Source organism: Melospiza melodia, chromosome 2, assembly GCF_035770615.1.
Source record: "Melospiza melodia melodia isolate bMelMel2 chromosome 2, bMelMel2.pri, whole genome shotgun sequence".
Classification (NCBI taxonomy): Eukaryota; Metazoa; Chordata; class Aves; order Passeriformes; family Passerellidae; genus Melospiza; species Melospiza melodia.
Window position 1 is genome coordinate 12,391,279 of NC_086195.1, and position 25,640 is coordinate 12,416,918.

The 25,640-nt window shown below is 37.0% G+C and overlaps 1 protein-coding gene across 3 annotated transcripts in view; it reads right to left on the reverse strand.

Moving 5' to 3' along the window:
* The window catches only part of IL1RAPL1 (interleukin 1 receptor accessory protein like 1), a 668,131-nt gene that overhangs the window by 257,993 nt on the left and 384,498 nt on the right, over positions 1–25,640 (reverse strand). For all 3 annotated transcript variants that reach the window (XM_063182325.1, XM_063182330.1, XM_063182319.1), the window contains one exon: positions 670–856. In XM_063182325.1, coding sequence (XP_063038395.1) covers positions 670–856 — 187 coding nt within the window. The remainder of the gene's footprint in view (positions 1–669; positions 857–25,640) is intronic.

Below are 25,640 nucleotides of genomic sequence, written 5' to 3' on the forward strand. Positions count from 1 at the left end.
GAGAATGAGGAGAAATAAGGATGCTATATATCTCTCTCTAAAAAAATCTTAGAATCAAAGCTCTCTGTACCTAGAAAAGATGCATTCTTAATATAAAAAAGTATTTTATTAAAGACACAAAATACAAGATGAGAATAAGAAAATAGTTGGCTACACTTCTTCTATCTTAGATATGCTATCAGTTAATTTGGACATTATCTTTCCAGGCCACAAATTTTAATTTTTAGGTAGCACAGTCTTGTATACCGTAATTAATTCTACTGCACTGCCCACAGGCAACACTACTTGCAAGAACTTGGCCCTTAAGTAATGATCTAGAAATCATAACACAATATTGAAATAAATGTATTGATAAAAACAATGAAACTATATTTGCAAATATAACTTTAAGTATACATTTAAAAACAAAAATTTTGGTAGTGTTTGCTGAATTTTATGCTGCAAAATTAAGCTGTTTATTCAGGTAAAGCAGACATAGATTTCCCATGCAGTTTAGTAAAGGAAGCATTTTAATTTCTCAATTAGTTAATTTTTTTCTACCATTGGTTCTGTTGTCTTTTCTTGACAAGATTAAAAACAACCCAAGCTTCATAAGACATTTAGATCAAGAGAATCATAAGAACATTGCATAATATACATTTGAAGGTACAAATCTCTTGCATTCCTTACCTTATACCACAGAATTTCAGGCTCCCTAAATGGAAATAAAAAATCCTCAATTTCAGGACATGAGATTTCCTTGCTTTTGCTAAGCTCAGCTTTTTCAAAATATTTCATCTTTGAGTTGTAGCAGAGTCCGGTGTCGTTTTCACCCACCGTCAGCGAAATGGACACTTTCATACAGTAAGTTGAGTTTCTGTAATGCAATGAAAACAGAAAGAAAAGTCTAATAAATTGGAAATTGAGCAACACACCAAGAACCACATATTCATCAGCACTGAGTATACCTTAAACCTGAAGTGGCAACATTTTACAGACGTTAATTAAAACTAATCTTGTGATTAATTATAGAATGAAGGATGTTTCTATCTAAGGCACTGCCAGTTTGACCATAGCCTACAATGCCCATAATGTACTCCCAGGACAAAATGTTCTGCATTACCTACAGGCTTCATGAGCTTGTGTTCTCTCCTGAAACTTGTTGCTACATCTGCTTCTGGATGTTGATAAGCAAGGCAGGGAGAGATTAGGGAACTTTGTCTGTGTTCCCACATTCCACTATGTGATTCAATCAGGCAAAAAGACAAAACTGCTTGAATTTTGGTGTTTTTTTTTCATTTGAGTTTCCAGGTGGGGAGAAAATGAGTGAATAAAGTTGAGTACTCCCCAGGAGCATACTGTGATGGTGTAAGATTTCTCTCCTACTGTTCTGTAAATGCATTTTACCCCTGGCCTGCTGACAGAGGATCCTGCAGAGAGCACTGAGGGAAGATTCACCTCCTTATCACCATTCTCATCCTCTATGACCTAATTTCTTATTTATAATGGACTTGTGTGTATGAAACATGGCAGAATCTCAAAGATCAAATTCTTGATATCTGTTTCCTTTTTCTGTTCAATAAGAGGGAATAGAAATACTTTGGGATAAAGAATAAGAAAAAAACCTTAATTTTCAAAACACTAGAGTCCAGTTTTCTACAGAAAATGCAACCCTGTAAGTAACTATCAAATTAGAGAATAGTGTTAGAAACATAAATTTTTGAACAGAATGACCCTTAGCTGTTGATCTAATTCATGGCCTTGTAAGGCAATCAAACACAAAATTATTTCCTTATAATGAAGAAGTAAGTATAATTTGTTACCATGTTTGAGAAACTGGCTATATAAAGCAAATAAGGTTGATGCAACTCAAAGGTAGGATCCACTGAATATGGATCAGTCTTGCTGCATTTAAGCTGGTAAAGAGCCAATTCCCATTCTTACCTGTACATGCAATTGAAAATCACTCACCTTTTGAAGAATATTTTTATTGGTGTAAATTATGTAATTTCTCCATTAAGGTATTACTTGGAATATTTTATTTATTTGGGTTTTTATCATGTGTCTTGAAAATATCATATAAAGCCACTTAAATCTGTTTTTCCAAATTGGTAAAATGCTTTTTTTTTTTGTTCTTGGAAGACTCATCCCCTGGGAACAGGTTCTGAAAAACTCATCAAACTCTGAGGTTTAAGTGTAAACTAACTAGATGGGAGTGTCCTCTTATCAGATGACAGGGACCAGTATATAGGGAGCTGTTTGGCTATACAATTTTCCCATTTAAATATTCTCTTTAATTCCTTCCTGTATGTTTAAGCATCATGTTTAGTTCATGTTACTGAATCTCATAATTTAAATATTTATAGGAGGACATGGCAGGGGGAAAAAAAAGGGAGGACAATTTACTGTTTTCCCAGTCTCTGAAAAAGCAAGGTTAGTATAATTTTTGCATAGGCATCCTTCAGTATCAGAGTGAATTTTGCAAAAATTATGATTAAATGTTTTGATCCACTAAAGAACTCTGTTCTGCAACAGTCACAGTGTCAATTGCCAGAGACAGAATTTTGTCTGAGGCACATCCAAGTTTCCATCGCAACAGCAGATCCTTTAGCAGATGCAGCTAAGGCTTCCTGCTCCATAAGAGAAGCATTCTGGAAAAATTTCAGAATGTTTAAATTCATTGTTTGAAGTGGATACTTCTAAACTGTCAGATAAAAGGTACTCAAAAAATTTTGGGTGGATTTTTGTCAGCTGAGCTCCCCAACAGAATTTTCTTTCAAAAGCTCAAAACATTATCAAAAAAAAAATCATAAAATTCCAGATACCCACTGGTGACTTCCTTATTTCAATTCTAAATACCAACTGCACAGTCAGTCTGACTCATCTCATGCTCTTTGTCACAAACCAAGGCTGTTGGGATGAAACAAAACTCAAAAAGGCAGGTACAGGAAGCAGAGCAACACAAACAATATGAGGTAGGAAAACCAAGATAATGGGCTCACAGTACAGAAAGAGAAAAAGAAAATTAAAAAGTCCCCAGGTAGGAATAATGAAGAAGAGGAAGAGGAAGAAGAAGAAGAAGAAGAAGAAGAAGGGGCTGAGTTTGCTGGTTACAGCCAGAGCATGAAGGATACAGTGGATGTCAAACCTCTCAGGCACAGAAAATGTGGCAGCAGAGCCCTCTGGAGCATGCACATAGGACAGGGGGTAGAAAATGCTCATGTGTTAGAAGTAAAACAGTTTTCCCTATGTCTCTCACTTGAGGGACCAGATAAGCAGCAAATAAAACAAAAGAAAAGCCAACAGCATGAGTTTAAGGAAGTTTAAAAATTGGTGTAGGCCAGTTGGCCCAGCAGGTCACTGGCCCCCCTAGTGGCTTCTGGAGCATTCCTTCAGGACAGCAGTTCAGAAACTTCATATGCAGGATTCCCTTTTACTGGATTTGGGGTTTTTTATGTTATTTGGGGATTCTTTTTCCCAAAAATTATTTCCCTAAACTGTGCTTTAACTCACTTATCACATGATACTTTTTGGGAGTTTCTTTTGTTTGTTTGCCTTTATTTTTTTTCCTGAATATGGTGATAAGAAGAGGTGACAAATTAGCGAATTAATTTATCCCTAGTCTGACCAGTCCCAAATGTTCAAAAACATAAAGTTAGCAAGAACCTTTTTGTATATATAAGTGAAGGTTTTCATTTTCATCTGTTATTCAATAGATTTTCAAGTGTGAAAATAATAAGATCTTAAAATACAAAATACAATAAGAGAAAGAAAAAAGCTGTTTGGTAGATTTTATTTAAGATACCAAACCAATTTAAATCAAATTTGCCTTAAAACAAAGTTAAATGAACAGGTAACTTGTTAGAGAGAAAAGGAGACACAAGGGGTAAAACTGACAAGAGAACACACACAGACTAAGAGCATCTTCTCTAAGCTTGGGCTTTTACAACATTCCCATCTACATTTAAAGGAGTTGCTTTGAGAATTAAGCACTTAAAGCATGGTTTCTTTATAAATGCATCTCTAAAATGGGCCAGATGGGTTTGCACTTACAAAACTGCTTTTTTTTTTTTTTCCTCAGAAAAAGACCTCTGATAATTGTGAGTCTCCAGCCTCACCAGAGAGAGCTCAGTGATGGATTCACACAGCTCAGTACTGTCCAGGCAGCATCCCTCATCATCCCTATTCATGACAGAAGGGAAAGTGGGACTCTTCCTGTTCCTTGTCCACTCCAGTGCTTTGCCATTATGCTATTTACAGAGTAAACAAACTGGAGAGCAAACAGGAAGCCAGAAAATCTCTCTTATGGTTCTCTTCCTCATACAAAGTTGAAAAGTAACTTTATTTCCAACCAAGTTGGAAAAGTAACTTTATTTCTAATTCCTTCAGAACTGGACATTTAAAAGAAAAATCTGAGAAAAACATTTTATTTGCAGTTTTATTTAAAATTCTAATAAGAGAACTTAGCCAGTGATGTCAATATCCACTTTCTATAAATGGTTCACCACATTTCTGGGGAAAACTTTTGTTGACATCATTAATTAGTTTTTTTCTTAATTTTGCAGACACAGTTTTGTCCTTTTTCAGTCCAAGTAACTTGTGCTACAGTTATTTGGATGCCTGAAAGCTGGAGAGCAAAGAATTCATTCAAGACAGAAACAAAACCATGTTATTGATAATCTACTCGTGCTCCGGGCCCGTGGCTCCAAAGGCTCTTTGTGAGCTTTTAAACTTCCACACAAAAATTTTTAAAGCCTCTGCATAGCAGCAGGGTTTTCTGAGGACACCCCTGAGGCCTTGGGCACGTGGTGAGGGAGGAAGGCCAGGGCACCTGGGGCAGCCAGGATCACTCTCGTGCTCTCAGGTCCCCTTGGTGGCAGGATCCGATGGCCCCAGCAGGTCACTGCCCCCCCAGGGGCCTCTGGAGCATTCATGCAGGACAGCACCTCACAAACTTTATAAGCAGGATTGCCTTTTATTGGACTGGGGTTTGGTTTGCTATTTGCGTTTGGTTTTTTCCCCCCAGGCTGTGGAATGGCTGACTCCCACTCCCACTGGTTCTGATATCTGGGATCACAGATTGCCTTTTGCACAAAGCTTCCAGAGCCGGCAGAGCTGCAAGAGCTGGGGCAGTGCTTCAGGTCTGGGGGAAAAGAGAAGAAAAGTGGAGGGAGATGGACAGAAGCCAGCTGGAATTTTCCTCTGTGCCTTAGAAATTATCTCCTGCTTCCATACCCTGGGGGGCCAACCCAGTTTGGAAACTGCTTTTGACCTCAATTGAATTACATAAGCACTGATTTCTTCCCTCAAGGGTCACCTAATTATGTGCATGATACTCTGAAATAACCCAGTGCACACGAGCCTCCAGGACTATTTGAATATCAATAGTCTACAAGATACTTGTTCCAATAGGTTTGAATTAGACACACCAGGAAATATTGTTTAGTGTTAATGCCTGCTTCTATCCTTGGAAGCCAAACCTTCACATTTTGTCTTTTTCTGACACAAGTGGTACACACTGCCATCCTGAGCTTCCCCTTCACTCCAAACCTGTCAAAAGAGAATGTCAAAATGCAAAGTCTAAATGCATTAGAATAATGCTTTCCTTGTGCAAGAGGAAGCTAGTGACTGATGTGAAAGGCCTTTTATTGATGTTCTGAAAAATAAAAACTAAATTAAATTAGCCTTTACAAAGGGAATTTAATTTTCTCATCCCTATAATACCTTAAGCCTTCATTTTTTTTGAGTAAACTAGAAAAAAAGATGTAAATGTTTATGTTACTGATTTTTCTGTATGATCTCCGTCTTTTTTAAAGTCAAAGTGAAACATTTCTTTATAAGAATGGGAATCAATCTGATATTGATTTCTACATTTTAATGAAACTTCACTTTCTTAGTCAAAAATACTCAAAAACATTATGACAATAACCCTAATTATGAATTTGTACTGGCAATTACATGGAAGGCAAAATTACATAAAATTTACTCATTTCCCTAATTTTCCCATCAAACATTTTCTTTCACATTAAAGCTTCCTTTCAAATACATTAAAAGACAAAAATCCATAATCTTACTTTACAGGTATACAAAAGTATTCCTGTAATGTAACTCGGTCTTCATTCCTACAGCATATGAATATAAATATAAATAAAATTAATTTGAAGTTAAATATTTCTTACAGAGAAAATGTGTTTATATGTGTATACGTACGTGTCTAAAAATCAGTCATATGGGTATGTTTGGGATTCCAGTGATTGTAAAAATAATACTAGAGGTATGTGATTCAAGAAAGACACAAAAATTTTAAAAGCTTATTTATAGTATACCTATATGTTATTAAGTATGAGAAAATTTTGATTTTAAAAATAACTTTCTATTAAAATATTTGGTATCAAAAATTCAGAGAATAGTACTTATGGATTGAAAGGTAGAAATGTTAGAGGTAGTTACAAAGAATAGTAGTAAATAAAAAAAGCATTGTACTGCACAGGGCATATAGGGTGAGTAAAATATGGATTGCCACTAGTCTGAATTTAATTTCACATTTGATATTTTAGTGCTAGTTACAAATTTAGTGCTAAATTAGATCCTCATTTCAGTAAGGCTTCCCAGGATCATTAGTGAAGGAATTTTGGGGCCGTGAGTCATAAAGTGCTACAATGGAGATGTGTCAGAATGATACTAAACATTTTCACTGCAGCAGATCAATGTATATTCCCAGAGGAGACAGAAGTATGAAGAGCTGTGCAAAAGTGTGCCCTTAGAGATGAAAATCCCTTTAGCTTTCAACAAACTGCACTGGGGAGATAATACCAGAGCATGAAATGCCTCTAGGTATGCTCTGTCCTCAATACAGGAGGCGATGGCACTTGCTTTTTCTTGGGAAGCAAGGATCCTGAAGAAGAGTAATTTTTGTACCCTTACTTAGCACCATATGCCAGAATAGCAGAAATGCTTCTTTTGAAAATTGCAAGGTAACAGAGTTATGTTACTCTTCCCATTTCTTTCATTTATAGAATCACAGAATCACAAAATGTTTGAGTTCAGAAGGGAACTCTGGATGCCATCTTGTCCAACCCCCTGATCAAGGAGAGACACTTAGCTCTGCTTGCCCAGGAGCATGTTCAGACAGCTGTTAAATATTGCCAAGGATGGAGACTCCACAACCTTCCTGTGCAACCTGCTCCAGGGTTCAGTTACTCTCATGGTAAAAAGTGTTTCCTGATGTTCAAATGGAATATTCTGCATTCCAGTTTGTGCCCATTGTCTCTGGTCCTGTAACCAGGCAACACTGGAAAGAGCCTGGCTCCATTCTGTTGGCACCCATCCTTCAGAAACATATCTGTCAGTGAGATTCTCTGTGCCTGCTCCAGGGTAGAGAGTCCCAGCTCTCCCAGCCTGTGCTCACAGCAGAGATGCTCCAGTTCCTTTATCATCTTCATGCTTCTGCATTGGAAGAAGCTCCTTCCATGTTTCTCTTGCCCCAGTGAGTCTGGAGCTGGGCACTGAACTCCAGCGGCCTCACCAGTGCTGAGTGAAGAAGAAGGGTCACCTCCCTTGGTGTGCTCACAATATTAATACAGCACAGCTCATCATCCACCTTTTTTGTTGCAGGGGTACATGGCTTGTTCATGCTCAGCTTGCTTTTCACCAGAACCCCCAAGTTCTTTTCTTCGAAGTTGTATATATTTTTGTTCATGAAACATCTGTTTTCTCAGGGGGTTTTTCACCCACAGGGGATGGAGGGGAATCATTAAAAAAAAAAAAAAAAAAAAAAAACCACAAAAAAAACCCAACTTTGCCCAAGTAAAAAGGACAAAAAATAATAGGGCTGAAAAATTGCAGACTTTTTGGAGCCTGCTCCAGCAGCTGTGCTTCTGTGCTCAGGAACAATCGAGTATTACTACATCCTGATGACTCAGAAGGTCAACAAATACTGGAATGTCTTTATCACCAAATCATCCCTTTTGCAAATGCCTTCTTTTATAGCACTAAAACTGAAAACATTGAAAATGCAGTGCTGCTAAAAGGCTTCTCCCTTGCTCCCTCCCTTTGCTTGATGAACTCACACAGTTCTCAGATAAAGACAGATCCTGTCATTCAGTCTCAAATGCTAAGTTACTTTTCTGTTCTGCTGTCAAGCACATGCATAAAGAATATCCCATGAAGGTATCTGTCTTGTTTCCAAATGATTAGATATTTATCTGTTGCTAACTCTGCATAAGTCTGTTATTTTCTGAATAGAAAAGTTACTCATTAACAGTAGATATGGACCGAGATATTGAACAATTACAACATTTATTATAGATATTAGAAGAATGACATTTTCACATGAAAAATATTCCCTTGAAAATCTCTCCATAACTCTTTCTCATATCTACCCAGTAAAAATGGGAATACATAAAAAAATCATCACATTTCAAGAGAGTTTCCTAGCATACTAATGAAACTTTTCCAGACTCCTGAAAATTCTCTAATGGGATTTAATGACAATTCTGAATTAAAAAAAACCTAAATAATTCCTAAAATTATGACTCCTATACTTGTTAAAATAAACAAAACAAAACAAAGAAACAAAAAACCCCAAACCCCTCCCCCCAAAAACTGAAATAACCCCCTCCCAAAAAACCCAAATCCCTACAGCTTTAATTATACTTGTTTTACACCTACTTTCCTAAGAAGAAACAATTCAGATACCAGTCAGTCTTCCTTCCCAGTCACAGGATTAAAAGGAAGACAGTAATATGACATCTCAGTAAGAACATTGCTGTGTGCAGATTGAGCCAGAACTCGAAAGAAAGCAGCAACTTTCTGCAGAAAAGTCAGTCTTTGGAAAAGTTGCTACTGCTTCCACTAAAGCAGAAATTTAGAAATGTGCAAGAATTTGTATGAAATTTATATTTGTATGACTGAAGACCTCAGAGCAAGTCCTGAATTTCCAAAGGCAGCAGGATCTGAAGGCACAAATCAATAAACAAAAGGATATACACAATTTGGACTTGTCCTTCATTTGAGAACCATAAAGAATACAGGAAACTTAGCTTTTAACCATTTTTGACTGTGTTCATACGAACAGCTTTACCACAAAACAGTTTCCAAAATTGTCTCAATGTGATCAGTAACGACATAATAAATATTTTTATTTCACTCTAATTTTAAGCTCTAAAATGTGCTCCTGATACACTTCAGGCAGTAGCTGAAGATGAGGCTTATGGAAGCTCAAGCAATATAAACCAGTATTTGCACTATGTTCATACCAACATCATCCCTGAACACAAACATGGGCAAGCAATGACTTCACCCACCCGAGCTACCAACTCTGCCCAGCTCTGAAAGTGTTCTCAGTTCAGCCTCCAGAGCTTCTATCCAGTTTGCATTTCTGCCTTTAAATCTGCTAAACACCATCATTAAGTTCATGCAGTAAAGGGAAATTGTAGAAAAATAATCATCTCTACAGAGAAGATAAAAGAACTCGGTGAGCCATTTCAGGTTAGCATTATTTGAGGATCTTTGGAAATATTTCATCGAGGAGGCTGGGACAGCCAAAAGGATGCACTCTGTTTTAAGGCTTTCAAAGCATGAGTTGAGACTCCATGCTAAAGAATTATTAATTCCTTTCTTATACAGTATCCCCAAATGAATTAGTTTTTCTTTTCCTCAGCATAAAACCAATACCTATGGACTTTCACTCCTAATGTCACATTTCCATCTCCAGTGACTGAGCCTAAGTACACCACAACACATTTGAGAACCCAGCAGAGACAGAAGTCAGTATATACTCAGCAAGTATATGAAATTATACTATTATTTGTTATTGTCTACCACCAAAGTAAACAACTCTGATGTGCCAAATGAAAAGGTTGTGGCTGCCCAAACAAACAGAGTGTGAGGATAAGGCACAGGCAGGTGCCAGACATTATTGCTATATATTTTCATTTCTTGATTTAGCTTTCAAACTTGCTGCTATGTGTCATCCTCAGAAGCATGAATCACCCAGAACATCCAGGCATGAAAATCCAAAGTCATATGAACAGCAGCAAAATGAATGTATGACAGCTTTCTACATAGAAGCCTTGAATAATTTCACCTAAATCAAGTGTGCTTGTGTAAGCTATTTTCATTTCACAAAAATGAGATTTGCTTTACACATTTTAATTCATACCTCAAACATAAGAGGTAAGCTGAACAAGTTTCAATACATTTCAGATAATTGAAAGTCACTTCTTTTTCAGTTGGACTATGATGTAGCATTAATGTGCCAGAGTCTTTATATACAGCACCTTTCACTACAGGGGCAGCAGGAGACACAGGGACAGTAGGAGACACATCTCTCTCAGACATATTTTTCTTGGTGGTGGTCTCACAGAAAAGTCCACTCCATTTGTCAGAAATGAAGAATCTCCACTTGGGCTTGTCTGCCTGCTTCATCCTATAGCAGGACACAGCTTCCACCTGGGCTGGTGCTGGTTCCCTAATCATCTGCTGTTCTTTATCACCTAGCTTCACCCACAAATTCCCCACTATCTAAATATAGGAATAGCTATATAAAACAGTTCAATTCCATTTATAAATACACTTTGGCGCAAAACCCTGCCACCAGTTTTACAATACGTAGAGAATGAATGAATATATAAACTATTTATGAGTAGAAAAAACCTACATTGTCATTTATGTACCACATTTTCTGGTTTCTATTTTTGTTCCTGCAATCTATTTCAGTCACATTTTCTTCCTCCATATTGGGAAAGAACAAAGAGAACCTGTGAATTCCTGTATTGATTAAACACTTTGTCACATTTTTCATGATGTTCATGAATTAATTTGCAAGCATTTAATATTCAGAGACATTTGAATTAAATAGCTATTTTCTTGACATTTGTTCAGAAACATGACTTCTGCTTGTGCTCTTGATGTCTTTGTTAGAGTCAGGTGAAGCTAAAACCAGAGGGATGAGGAGAGAGGCTGAAGGTTCCTCCAGCAGCTGGGTGAAGCACTGGTATCCACAGGTGGGCACACACACACAGACACACACTCATGCACAGAGGAGCTCACAGGGCTGCTCACACACACACACACACTTATGTCACAGACATCTTTTATGAAAAATCCTTTCCTTAGGATTCTTCCTCCTGAGAAGCTGGGAGGCCTCAGGAACAAAATGTAAACAATGATTATCTGCTGCTGTGGAATGCAACAGGTGCATCTGTGATTGGCTCATGTGGTTGTTTCTAATTAATGGCCAATCACTGTCAGCTGGCTCAGACAGAGTACACGACACAAGCTTTTGTTATCATTCCTTCTTTTTCTATTCTTAGCAAGCCTTCTGATGAAATCCTTTCTTCTGTTCCTTTAGTATAGTTTTAATGTTTCATACAGTTTAATATATATCATAAAATAATAAATCAAGCCTTCTGAAACATGGAGTCAGATCCTCACCTCTTCCCTCACCCTAAGACCCCTGTGAACACGGTCACACACCTACACAGATGCCCTGTGCCTGCTGAAATAATGAACTGCAGAGCTGTCCCAGCCCAGTGCCTCCCCTCCAGCTATCAAGCAGAAGCCAGTGGAATGCACACATACACAAACTGTGGGTGCTTCCAGCCACTGCTTTTAGCCTCTCATCCCAGGAGCTGCCCCAGGAGCTCTGCTTGCCCCAGATGCTGGCACTGGCACAGGAGGTTTGCAGTTCCCATCAGCTGCTGATCCTCAGACAGCTTACCCTGCTCCCCAGCCAGGCCAGCTCAAAGCTCACCAGCGTGAACCAAACTCTGCTTAGTGGAGGCAGCACACCCACAGGGAGAACTGAACTGAACTGCCATTTTATGAGAAGATGGGACAAATTATATAGTTCAAACTAGAGTACTTACCATGAGCATATTTACACTGAACAGCATTTTATCTCCTGTCTCTACTATCCTTTTATATTCTACTTAATTTCTTTCCTGTACATTAGTCCCTCTGTACCTCTGGTTCTTCCCTAAATAAGATACATGCATCCTCAGAATCACTTCAGAAGATCATTCAGCAATAATTTTACATAAAAAAAAAAAAAAAGCTTTTCCTCCCTGCATCCCATAGGAAGCCCCACATACTCTTCAGTCCAAAGGCCTTTCCAGGAGGGAACATCTCCAAGAGATTGGGTGATTTTCTGCTTACAGGTCATGGGGATTTGTTACCCATCTCTGCTTCTCTAACCCCTCACTGAGTCTTTGTATTTTCCACAATCATCTTTAGGCACTAGAGTGTGACTAACTTGGCACTACATGTGTGATAGCAGACAAGGTATCAGTATATTCATTTTAAAACAAAGACCATCAGCCAGTTCTCAAAGACCATGCAGGGTAACATAATTGACAAGTTACTGATTTCTTCCCAGTAACCTTTGTTTCCCTATCTGGGTCTTTCCTTGCCTCTCTTTATAAATCCTCCCCTCTGCTCACTTAGTCACTCTCCTGGCAAAGATCCCATCAGGTTTCTCTCTAAGACTATTTTTTTTTATAAAGTGTTCACTGTCCTTTCTTTGCTACTTAATCTAAACACTTCAAAATCACAGCATGTTGTGGCAAAAAGTAGTCAGTTTGTGAGCGTAATCATAACTACTTTTGAATGCTTCATATTCTGGTAATACTGTTTTTAAATGATTTTCTGAAAGTTTCTATAATCCAAAGCAAATGCACACAAAATATCTAATCAGTTTCTGAATCTTCCTAAAAAAAAATTGAAATACAACTTATATTTTCTTAAACTTGAGCTTTACAGCAGTATTTCTTCTACCAGGTTTTCTCCGAAGTTTTAATTTCCTTTTACCTACCATTTTTACTCCCATTATAATATATTTCAGCCACGATTTTGTCTACACTATGTAAGCATCATATTTACATCAGTATATAAATAATTATAAACATATATATAATGTACCAATATAAATTCCTTAAAGCCTAGATATTCTTAAAACTTTTAAGAAGAAAACCCCACAGAAATATTTATCTCCTAAGCTAACCCATTTTGGAGCTACTACAAACAAAATAAATATAAAATACTATCAAAAATGCCAGCTAAAATTTCAGGATAGAGTAATTATAACTATCACCCAAAAAAATGTACTGTGAGGAAGAACTGAAAGCAAACAAAAATCAGAAAAGTTCTTTTCTTCCTGAGCCACTTAGGAGTTGTTTGTTTTTTAATAGAGCTTGTTATGGGAAATCTTCCATTGTAATTATGCATGAGCTACTGTTACTCCAAAGTATTGATGCTTTCTATATATTTTTTCCATTTCCTCTTTTATTTTGAGGATAAAAATAACTCATAAATATTTCAATTTCCAGTTTCTGAAAGATGAAGAGTAACAGTGAACTGCTGAGTTCTTTAAGAGTACAAACTGTAGTACACCAAAGAAAATACCCAAGGAAAGTGTTTTTTTTAAACTCAAACAAACAGTGTTTTTTAAAGACACTCAAGTGACACAAATGTTTGAGAAACATGACTTTGAAGCCCTCATATTACATTCTGCTTCCTTCATCTGCAGGTTGAAATATATGAGATAATCTTGATACTATAAAGAGCAACAGCAGAAGCTCTAATGACTTCAATCTACAGAGGCAGATTTTTCTATGTTACAATTTCCTGCTCATTGGTGTTAGTGACAACATTGTTATTGTTATCATAAAATGTGTTGACAACAGAATATTTGGCCCTTAAGAATTTATTTGCACCATCTTTAAGGGTTCACATTAAGTTACCAAGTTTTTTGTTATTTTATTAAATCATTTTATAAATGGATAATTTTTGAACATGTCATAAAATACCAATGACTCTAGTACAGTGAAGTGCATACATATATGTATATTGAAATGTAAATTGCCTCAGAAATGAAAGCTATGCTATCAAAAGTGGAATAATAAAGAGAAGTTTTATGTTTTATATATGTTTGAATCAGAAAATGAATTAGCTCATTTCTCCTAAAGTCAAAATATCTGAAACATGGGAGTTTTATGTAGAAGGCCAGGACTCAAAAATATGTTCAAATATATTGCAACAAAAAGGTAAGCAGCAATTTTGATGTATGATAGCCCTGATAAGCATCAGGGTTACTCCAGGATCCCTTTACCATGGAAACAACTCAGTCTATTAGTTTTTAAAATAAAATAGTTATAAAACCAGTTTCCTTCACACAGTATAAACACTCATAGCAAAACAATATCAGAATAGCTTTCCTGGATTCATACATGGTTTTTTTTAGTTTTTCAGCTATTTCACAATGCATACTAATGATATTACTCTTTCACAGTAAACACAGGAACTGCAAAAGACCATAACAAACGAAAATCAAACTTGCACTGAAAAGTACTACCAGCACATGAATCTTATGTGTGACAGCAAGATAAAAGTTCAGTAGAAATTAAATTTTTGGTTGTTCCTTATTCTTGCTCAGACCTAAACCAAACTAGTAGGATGACTTAATTCCACAAATTGAGGGGTTTGTGTGCATTCTTCCTTCAGAGCATCAGCATACACAATTATCCAAAAAAGATGTGTACTTGAAGGAAAAGCAATATCCAGTGGTTATACTGGTTTAGATATAATTGAGGCTATGTCACTATCTATAAGATAGCCCCAGAAAGCTCTTGAATTTTGGGGAAATGTCCCTCCTTTTTAAATTTCTTGTAAGCTATCATTTCCAGAGAAGCAAGATTAGACACATAAAAGCAAGTCTGGTTTGGGAAGATTTTACTTATTTGAGCAGATTTTTTCAAGTTTTGTGCAAGCTAATACAGCTTCATGTCAGGAACTATGAATCTCCCTGCAGAGAACAGAATTGAATTTTTTGGTTTTGGTGGGGAAAAGCTGTGCAATGGAGTTCTGTTCCTGTATCAGCTCAGCGACAGCTCATCATTACTTTGTGACTGAAGGCTGTGCTGAACACTTGGCAGAACTGGGCTTATTCTGTTGACAAAGCAGAATTTTGCCACAATCTGCAGTAATGCCCAGCCAGAGGAGGGACAGGCTGCCTGTTCCAGCACACAGATTCCTTCAGGACACTTCCCTGGTGCAGCTCCCTGCACAGCTAGACTCAAGTCTCAAGTTAAAATATCAGTGGTGGTTTCAGCCAGCAAGATGGTTTTTGATATTCAAAAGCAGAGGGAAGTCCCTACAGCAGCATGCAGCATATGCACATCTATGTATAGATACTTAATGTTTTAAAACTAGGAGAATTTTTACTAATTTTTTTATAAAGAATTTGATTTTTTCTTTGCCTTGATTATGTCATTAAAACAAAAAGTAGCAAGTCCCTGACTTTAATGATTACTATATACCTTTAGCTCTACCTGTGTACTTACATTATAAGAAAGTTATTAGCTATATGATTATACTTTACTTTTCATTTTGAATTTAACTCATTTATAAGCCCAGTATAGACTAGCGTTTCCCAACACTTAACATTTCAGACTATAAAACACGGCTTGAGTACTTTCAGACATTATTCTTAATTACAAAATCTCATTGGATGGGTTGAATTTCAGAGATGTTGCTATGAGGCATGCCATGGAGAGCCCCTACATGCAGCACGGTGTAATCTGACACAGTAAAGAAAAAGGGAAAAAAAGAAAAAAAGAAAAGAAAAAGAAAAGAAAAAGAGAAAAAAGGAAGCTACTTCAGGGCAGAGAGAAAGTCACATAATTTTCCTCAATGTCCCCAAGGCTACTGAGGCCCTCAAGTTAAAATACAGGCATGAAGAGATCCTGTATATCAAGTGTAGCTCAGAACAGAAGAGAGTTGTTATATAATCCCTATATCCTCTCTCCTCACAAAAAAATCCCTGAATAAGATTGTTTTTGTGGGGAAAGTGTCAGATCTGACTGCAGCACCACTAAAATATCATTCTTTTATCGCTTGCCCTCATTTCAGTTTTAATAAGCTCTCTTGGCTCTCTTATCTTTTTATGTTCACTCCAGAGCAATTAAACAGAAATGCAAATGTCATACTCATTTTTATAACAGTGTCTCTTATAAAACTGCAAGGAAGACAGCAAGTTATATATCTATTGAATGATGTATCTTCTCTTTGTCAACAAAATCTAGCCAATATGAAGAAAATGCCTCTATATGTACCATATGTGTGTTTGCATGTTTTATGAACATGGGAAGATTATTGGTTACAATTCTAGCAGAACTTCTAAAGAAACATTAGACTTTGAAAGCTCAAATCAGTTAAATCGAACAGGGAGAGAGTTTATGAATATTCAGTTTGGATTTCAAAACAGCTGCTCTATTTGACCATTATAAAATTAACAACTTTTTTATTCACTAAATAGAAACATCCAGTAAAGTGATATTGTATTCACAAAAATATCTGATAACCACCTTAATCCAGATTTATTTCATAGAGCCATCTTCCCTCTTTAAAAAGAAATCTCAGCAAAGAGGAAAATAAAAAAGGAAGAAAATTCAGATTTATTTTTCCCTGTTTGTCTCTGAAACCAATCCAGCAATCCAACGGAGACACAGAGAGTATAGCACACAAAATAATTCAGTAAGCATCCATCTTGAACAATGAACAATATGCTGTCAGAATGGCAACATCTTGATCATTACCACCAGTAGAAAAAAAATCTCCCCCAAATTAAGTGGGGTACACTTTGCCACAAGAGGTTTTCTGACACAGAATGCCATCCATCTTCTGCTCAGGTAGTTGCCTGTGACCTCAGCCAAAGGCAGCCAAGTGTTTCACACTCTGCAATACATTTACCTCATCATCTGTGAAGTGTTAAAGTGTTATTTGGCAGAGGTGGAACTGAAACAGAAAGACTACTTCCCCACTCCTCACAAATAGCAATATGAGAAAATATCATAAAAATAATTTCAATCCAGGCCTAAACATTTACCCTCCAAAATCAACCCTGTTTCTAAATTAACACACCACAGGATAAAAAAGCCAGAAAGAATATATCAAAGAAAAAGCTATCATCTTCCTACTTTATTTGCAGCATCCTTGTGACTGTACCATTTTTTCCTCCACTTGTTTCACCTTTATACAAACTATTCACAGCCATGTGTAAAAACAGGCTGGTAACATCAGGAAAATAGCAGGAGAGAAATCAAGGTGCAGATAGACTAAATAGCAGGGCCTGTGGCAAACAGCAGATAGTTTAGGAGAAGGGCAGGTCAATTAGGAGAAGGGCAGGTAGATTAGAAGAACCAGACAATTAAAGGGCTCTGTTGGGTTTGTGTGGTGATGTGTCAGCAGCAGAGGGCTGCAGAGGTGTCCTGTGTGAGAAGGGACAAGGCTGAGCCACATCAGACAGACCCTGCTCCAGCCACCTCCCATAGATCTGCCTCAGGACACAGCTGAGCTCAGCTGCCAAGCAGGCCATGTTCCTAGGACAACTTATTTAAGAATGAATTTCAGAAAAACACAGTGGGACAGGACTTTGAGACAACTGGAAGAAACAGCCTTGCAGACTCTAAACATGGTGAAAAAGGGAGGGGTGACTAGTGGGTTAGCTGGTGTAAAGTTTTCTGGGTCTCCTAGGAGGCTGGGGGAGAACAGGGCCAGGGAGACGAGTAGGGAAAAGTATTAGTACTAATCCTAGAATGTCTTTAATAGTATAGTATGGGTGGAAAGGGATTTTGTCACAGTCTGAGGGGAAGCCTAGTGGGTTATTTGAGGCTGTTCTGTGGAGGAAGGTGAGATGGATGAGTGTGAGGCCTACGATGACGAATGGGAGGAGGAAATGAAGGGCTAAGAATCGAGTTAGTGTGGGGTTATTGACAGAGAACCCATCTCAGGCTCATTCAACTAGTGTATGTCTAATGTAGGGGATAGCTGAGAATAGGTTTGTGATTACAGTAGCCCCTCAGAATGACATTTGACCTCGTGGTATTCATAGATGTATTTCATAGAGCCATCTTCCCTGGAGCAGAGAATCCCCTGCAGATGACCATGGTGACACAGGCTGTCTCCCTGCTGTCACAGAGGATCATGTTGGAGCACAAATCCACCTGCAGCCCACGGAAGGCCCCATGCAGGAGCACAATCCATGAAGGAATGTGCAGCCTGGGGAGATCCTGTGCAGAAGCAGGTTTTCTGGCAGGAGATGCATTTCATGGGGTGTTGGGATGGATGAAAGTTTGACAAGAAAGTCTCACAGATATGTATGCTTAGCAGAAAGACTTTTAAATGTAGACTCTGATGAAGGAATAGAGATGAAAGCAAGTTTTGATATAGAAGAATTGCTGAGCCAGTCTTACTGGCTAACCAAGGAGGCAAAGGGTGTGTTAGTTAGAAGGGGGTTTTATGGCTTAGAGCAAAGGATAAACCAACCCTAAACAAGATGTTTTTACCAAGCAGAAAGATAGCACAGGCAAACAAGTCAGCAAAGTTGCAAGTAGAAAAAAGGTCTCAGAATTTTCCACTGCAAGACAACTGAAAAACAACTTCTAGCTTAAAATGTAATGTATTAACTTTTAGTGATTGGAGAATAGTGACATGAATATGGCAATTCCAGTAGTTATGATAGGCTATAGATAAAAGTTAAGGTATAAATTGGTTCTACTCTATTAAGATGCTAAGCAAAGAAAAGTACATAATGCATTGTAACCAAAACCAAAGGGTCTCCAGGCCTGCAGTTGGAGCTGACAGCTCTGTCACCCACCCCCCTGGACTGCTGTAACCTCTTGGATGTGATAAACTGCATTTTGGAGAGCCCCTGGAGTCCCATATCTCTCATTTAGGCTCATTTAGCATAGGTCAGGGGACCCATGCTAAAGCAATCTGTTCCTGAAGGCTCCTACCCTGAGGAAAACACCCATGGGGAGTAAATCCTGAAGAACCACAGCCCACAGAAGAAGCCACACTGGGTATCCTCATGAAAGACTGCATCCCATGGAAGGGGCCCCACACTGGAGCAGGGTAAAGGTGTGAGGAAGGAGTGGCAAAGATGAACTGCTATGGACTGACAACCACCCTCATTTCTCATTCCCCTGTGCCACACTGGATTGGTGGAGATGAGAGAGAGGACTTGAGAAAGAGGAATGAAGTTGATGCTGGGGAAAAAGAGGAAACTGGGGGAAGCTGTTCTTAGTTTTGCCTTTTTTTCTCACAATCCTACATTTAATTTTCCCCCAGTCAAGTCTGATTTTCCCATGAAGGTAACTGGTAAATGATTTCCCTGTTTTTATCTTGACCCACAAGCTTTTTCATCCTTTTCTCCCCCCATCCCATTGAGAGAGGGGAGTGAGAGCAGTTGGGTGGGCATATGGCAGCCAGCCAAGTTTAACACAACACAAGGGCAAATCATTAACTTCCTAATGGCACTGAAAGTAATTTTGAATCCCAAAGCTATGATAAAATATTTGAGTTTAATTTTTACTGCCGTTTAATTCTCTCATGATATTTTATTAGTTATACCATCCTCCTCAGCAATACCCTCATATATTAAAAAATGACTTTGTTTTACATAGGCTATTTTATATTGTAAGCTTGAAAAATTGGACATGAGTTGCATGATTTTCTGCAGGGTTACAGAATGAACACAAAGATGACATGGTAGGCAAGAGCAATACTTGTTTGAGCATCACTTTTGGAGACTAGACAAGAACATCACTTTGATGTACAATATCAAGTTTTTTTCAATAATAAAAGCAGAAAAAGACCATAAAATGTAGCATGACTGAAAATCTGTCTTTAGGAAGACAAGAATAAAAATGCATTGCAAAAGAAATTTGAACAAACTTGGGGGGTCGTATAGGAAGGATTGTAAAAGGACTATATCTACAGCTGGATGAAGCCAGAGATATTTTCTAAATTTGAACTAATTTATCTTGTCTATTAATTTTTAAAGATTTGTTTCCTGCTTTCTCTTTATCTAACTATTACTGACATTTTAACTTTGTCTTCCTGTTGTTTTTTTTTTTTTAATCTAGACTGCAGCAATAGCAAAACCACATTGAATGTTATCTTAATCTGTCATATAAAGCGATGAACAAACAAATAAATGCAGACTCACACAAGTTTTCAATTCTCAGATGCTTTCCAAAACATTAGTAGTACTGGCTCAAATGTGATGTGTCTTGAGATAATGGAGTAGCTGCAGGTACAGTACAGAGCCACCTCTCCAGTATGCAACAATATATAGTTAGAAAATTCATTTTTTTAAAAATAAAATACTCGGTGCTTTTCAAAATTACTTTCAACCATCACTGCTGTCAGTATAGTATTAATAGTGATAACAGCAAGAACAACAGTAAACAACTAAAAGTGACACAAATAATTTTAATTGATGGATCGTTCAAAATAAATCACTCCCAAAGACATGGAGCAATCCTGCTTAGCCATACTTTGATGTTGTTATTCAAACACATTGCATCTCTCTGTGAAACGTCTGTTTCATTTAATCTTATATTCTAATTAGCACACAGGAGTAACAGGAAAGGAGGCCAAGCAGCATTAGTGCACAGCAGAGCCAGCACAGTTACTGCTCCAGGTCCCAAGAGGGAGCGGTGTCACACTGCATGCAAACAATCTGGCCTGCTCCCCAGGGAAGAACACTGAATGGGACATAGCATTCTGTATTTCTGAAAGGTTGAATCAGGAGTTTGGATGCTTTCATTTCCTAGCCAGCTGAGGCAACTTGGATGCAGCTGCTATTTACTAAGCAGGCTGGCCTCAATGATCACTTTAACGGGTCAGAGATAACCAACATTAAAGGCATAAATTTAACAGAGATTTTACAAAATCTATCTCTCTACACACCAGTTTTAAACCCAGTCTTACAAACTCCTTTATACTGAAAATTAAGAGAAATCCCTTGTTTTTTTTCCCATAGCTCAAGTCTTAGAATTGTAATGTATTATTTGTATTCTAGTAACATCAAATTCACCAGTCAAAATGAATGCCTCCCTATTTTAGGTGTTGTGTATAAACACTTGAGAAGAAAACACATGACTGAAGGTCTTATACAAAAGAAGAATAGACCTTTCATAAAGAGAAGGAAGAGTGGTTAGGACAAAAAGTTACATGGTTTGTTTTACTTCTTGTTTCAGAAATTTTTTTTTATTCTAAAATTGAAAAAAAATAAGTAAGATGAGTGCGCTTAGACTGTAACTGGTGACAGGTAGATCACCAATAAAAAGAAAAACCTGGACCTTTAAGGAAGTTTTTGAAAGCATGTGTATCTCAAGGAAAAGCAGAATGTAGGCAGAGAGGGCAGAAAGCCTGACAGGAGGAGAGACCTAGAGGAAGGCCAGCTCTGAGATGAGTGATCTCTGAAGTGTCACAGAAAAGTTCCTGATTTAAAGAAGTTACAATGAACAAGATTTTTTAAACTTAACTCTATAAGTTAGTAGCGCGGCTGGGGTTCTTTTTTTGCTTCTTTTCTGTCTGAGGAGGAAGAAAAGATGGATTAAATTCTTTAAAAAATCAATCAGTTCATACCATGTCGCTTCAAAAGGGCTTAATTAGACTCCAGGTCTCCTCTGCTCACCCCACAAGAGCTGATATTGGAAACAGGAGTATAAAACCTCCTGAGTGATCTCTGTGCAGCACTGGGAATGCCATAGTTTAGGTGAGCAGGAGCTGCTCCATGAGCAGGGTTATCCAGGACTGCCCCATGGAAACAACACCCAGCACTGCTATCAAGGCCACTTCTCTCATGGATTTTCTGAGGCCCTCAATACCTCAAAATAAAATTTAAAAAAAAAAATCTTGCTACAATTGATACAGGGTTAGGGAATTGCATTCTTAAGGAAACTATTGCAGATAGTCAGAAGTTGGTACATAATATCTTAATTTCCAACAGCATTTTTGCCTGAAGAGCTGAGGATAGAAAAAGAAATCCCTTAAAATAATATTAGTGTAAAAATTAAATCCATAAAGAGCTGCTGCTCTAAGGCACTTACATCTTTTAAGCAGATAGGAATGGGATAAGCTGCAACATGAAGTGGACACTTTGCTTCAGAAACAATCAGTAAAATATGTATTTTTCTGGGTCTTTAAGTTACAATCAAGTCAGCATCTCATGACATATAGGTTAAAGAGAGATTTGCACTTCCAGGTAGTATATTTATAAAATGGGAAAGACAATACAGAGAAGATGTGGCAAAGACACCCAAAACCAGTCCACCTCTGTGGAATGCATTTTTAAATACCTTCCTTATCACATTGGAGAAAATGCTGTGATGGTACAATTTCTTGTTTTCAGTGTAATGAAACAAAATAGCCTTGAGAGCAGACAGAAAAAAACCTCACATTAAGAATTATTGCTTTTGTCAGCAGTTGTTACTCAAATTTCTTACATATGGTGCCAAGAAAACATATGCTTCTTCAGATATAGTACAGTATAATGTGTAATTTTGATAGTCAGGTATTTATTACTTGAATTCTGTTCAGAAGAATACTGATACTAAAACTGAGTAGAACTTAAAGTTACTTATAAGAGTCAAAGCTAACAGACTAAAAACCCATATGTCAATATAAAACCCACCCAAAATAGTAACAGTTGTGTACACAGAAACAAAATCACACAGGATGTACTATAATAAACAATCTCTAGTGACTGCAAGCACACACTCTTTCAAAGAAAATCAAGGATTTAAAAGAAAGATATTTTCCATGTAAAAAAAAAATCTGCAATTATTTGAGGAAAATGAAATATTTACATTAGTAAAAAAAAAAAAAATCAGCCAAACAAAAAACACCCCAGAGTAACTATCCAGTAGTCCACCCACGTACACCTTATTTACCTGTGGAAAGACCAATTTTTCCATGATTTGCCACAGAAGGTATCCGCTCAAGGGAAAGTGGATATTTTCAATGACCTGGGATTACAGGAACATCAGGAACATGAATCTCAGCTATGGAACTAATCAGATATGAATGAAGATTATGGAGCAAAAATTCAAAGTTGTGATCAAGTAGACAAGGCTCAGGAAGCACAACAGCCTCAGCCAGCCAGTCACCAAGGGTGCTCCCAGGGCTAAGCCTTGGGTCTGGTCCTGTTTAACGCCCATAATATCTGGATGTGGGAATTTAATGTGCATTATTTCACTGTATCCATTCCTTGGATTTGGAAAACTTAGCCTTTTTCTCCTACTCCACTTTACAAAGTTTCAGTGTTCGTAATATCTTTTCAAATAACATTTTCATCAAAATTTTATTGATTTTATTTATTTTATAACTCCATTTACAGTAATGTAGTTATGTTGTTTATGCTTCATGATTAGTTTTATGCTTCATGATCAGATACTAGATCTGTACATTTCTATATTAAATTTCCTGCTCTTCAACTTAATAAACAGCAATTTATACCTGTAGATTAGCAAGGTTATCTTCTCATTCTGGCTTTAAAAGTCAGCACATTTTCATGTGACAATGTACAATCATTAATTGGTCAGAGAATAGTAAGGATAAATTCCATAGCTAGGGGACTATTGAAAATCATTAAAGAGATGACTGACATTGTCAGAAGATCAATATTAAAAACTCAGTCTGAAACCTTTCAAAATTTAATTTGATATTTTACATAAAAAGGAAAATGACATTTTATAAGCATAAAAATGACATTAATGTCCATAGATAATTTATATCAAATATAATAAATTCAGTAAAATGAGTAAGAATCTGAGAGGTGAGGGCCTTGAAAAGTTTAACCAGGATGAGTTAAAAGTAAGGTTTATTTGTCCCTTCCTGAGTATTTCCATGAGTGTGCATTTTTCACTGTTACAACTACAGCAGCTGAGCCATGAATAAAATTTTGTACCATGAAATCCATATTCCACTCCCAAAAAGCCACTAAATCAAAAGATTGCCTATAAAGCAAAATCCTCAGTCTTTTAAAGTCTATACTGGGGATTTGATACCCTCTTTAGCAGCTTTTTGAGTGTTGCTATTATTAGATGGAGACATTTCAGAAGGAATGGTACATTAGGAAATCTCAAAGATAATTGAAAAAAATTCTTTTCCTAACTACTAATGTTCCTCATTGGCTTGTGAATTCCTTCCAGAAGAAATTTGGTACATGGATGATGGTGCATGTACTTCACTAGAACAGTCTAAATTTTACATTTTGTTTGGATATCTGTGTCCTCCTCAGACCAGGGATTCAACTATCTAATCCACAGGCATATATGTGCAGTGTAGCTCTTAAAGATGTCTTGCATGGAGAGGATATGTGTTAGTATCAATAAAACTTTTGAAATATATTGTATTTTAAATTTAAATGTAGGCTGCCTAGAAAATAAGCAACAAAATCAGAATAATTTTGGTCCACGACGTAATTATTTTTATATTTCTTTGTTTCTTTTTCATAAATAACAAGAATTACAAGATCCTGAGGACTAGGTGCTGGTTCTTTCTATTGAAACAGAAGAAAGTAATAGGCTCAAATAAACCCTGAAAGATATCCTGCAAAGTAACAGAATGTCATCTGCCTTAGAAAAGCTTGTGCTGACTGAGCTGCTGTCTACCTTTGCAGAAGTCATCAATACATATATCAAATTTACTATATACATCAAGTGGTGTGCTCATGTATTGTGCTCCATGAAAACTGTTTCTTCTGTTATTATTCTTCTCTGAGCATACACTTGTGGCTGTAACTCCTATTGATTTTCTCAGAAAGGGATAGCAACCAGGCTGTATAAAGAAGTGCTCTATTATTACTGGTGGGAAATGAACTGTTTCATGCTCCATCTTTTATATAACCATCCACTGAAACATCCATCCCCAGGCACCCCTGCACACACTTCTCAGTTCAGGACAGTCATATTCTGGATAATTTTTTAGCTCCTTACAGTAATTTCAGTCACACAGGAGCAAAAAAGAATCAGAGGTGAAAGGCTCTAAGTGTCCATAGAAAACCTGGATTCCCAGCTGAGCTGGTTTTCTATATTGTGTGTCCCTTTGGAGCTGCTGTGTCTTTTGGCTCTACATAAGATGCCTTATATAAGAAACCAACTCAGGCCAAAATGAGTCTTTTTCTGACCATTTCATAAATAAATATTCTTATTTAATCAGACTACCTAAAGCATTGTCTGCACTGCCAGACACAGGACATACATTCTTGAAATTCATGTTGTGCTCTTGTCCAATTTATGATATGTATTAATTGATTCTATATTTAGTACATTTTGTGGTATTTTTACATTACTAAAGTCATCTTCAAGATTCCCACTGAGATTTCTACTTACCCATTACATTGAAGATAGTTTTAAAATCACAGTGTATTTTTTTTTACATTAGACCAAATGCCAAATGTTTAACTCTTTTAAAGTTAATATAAAGCCTCTTCATTAACCCCTATCAGGAGTATAATTTTAATTTTGTTAATATCATCTGGCTATGGCTACCCTAGTATAGTAAATATAGTAGAACAGAATATGGCATTGAATAATTGAGCACATACACTAACAGATGTATGCTGTTTCTTTGATTTTGAAAATGAGAAATTTTAATTAATTATTAAAACATTGAGAGGAATTTGATCTCTCTGCTGCTACATAGGTAAGCAGATCATTGATAGTAAACAATGATAAAATTGTTTTTCATGCACAGGGGTAATTATACTCTATAAAGCTGCTTCTATACTGAAATAAAGACCAGATTTCCCTTATGTGATTGATTGTGTTTAGGAAATGTATTGAGTGAGAATATATGACTGATAAACT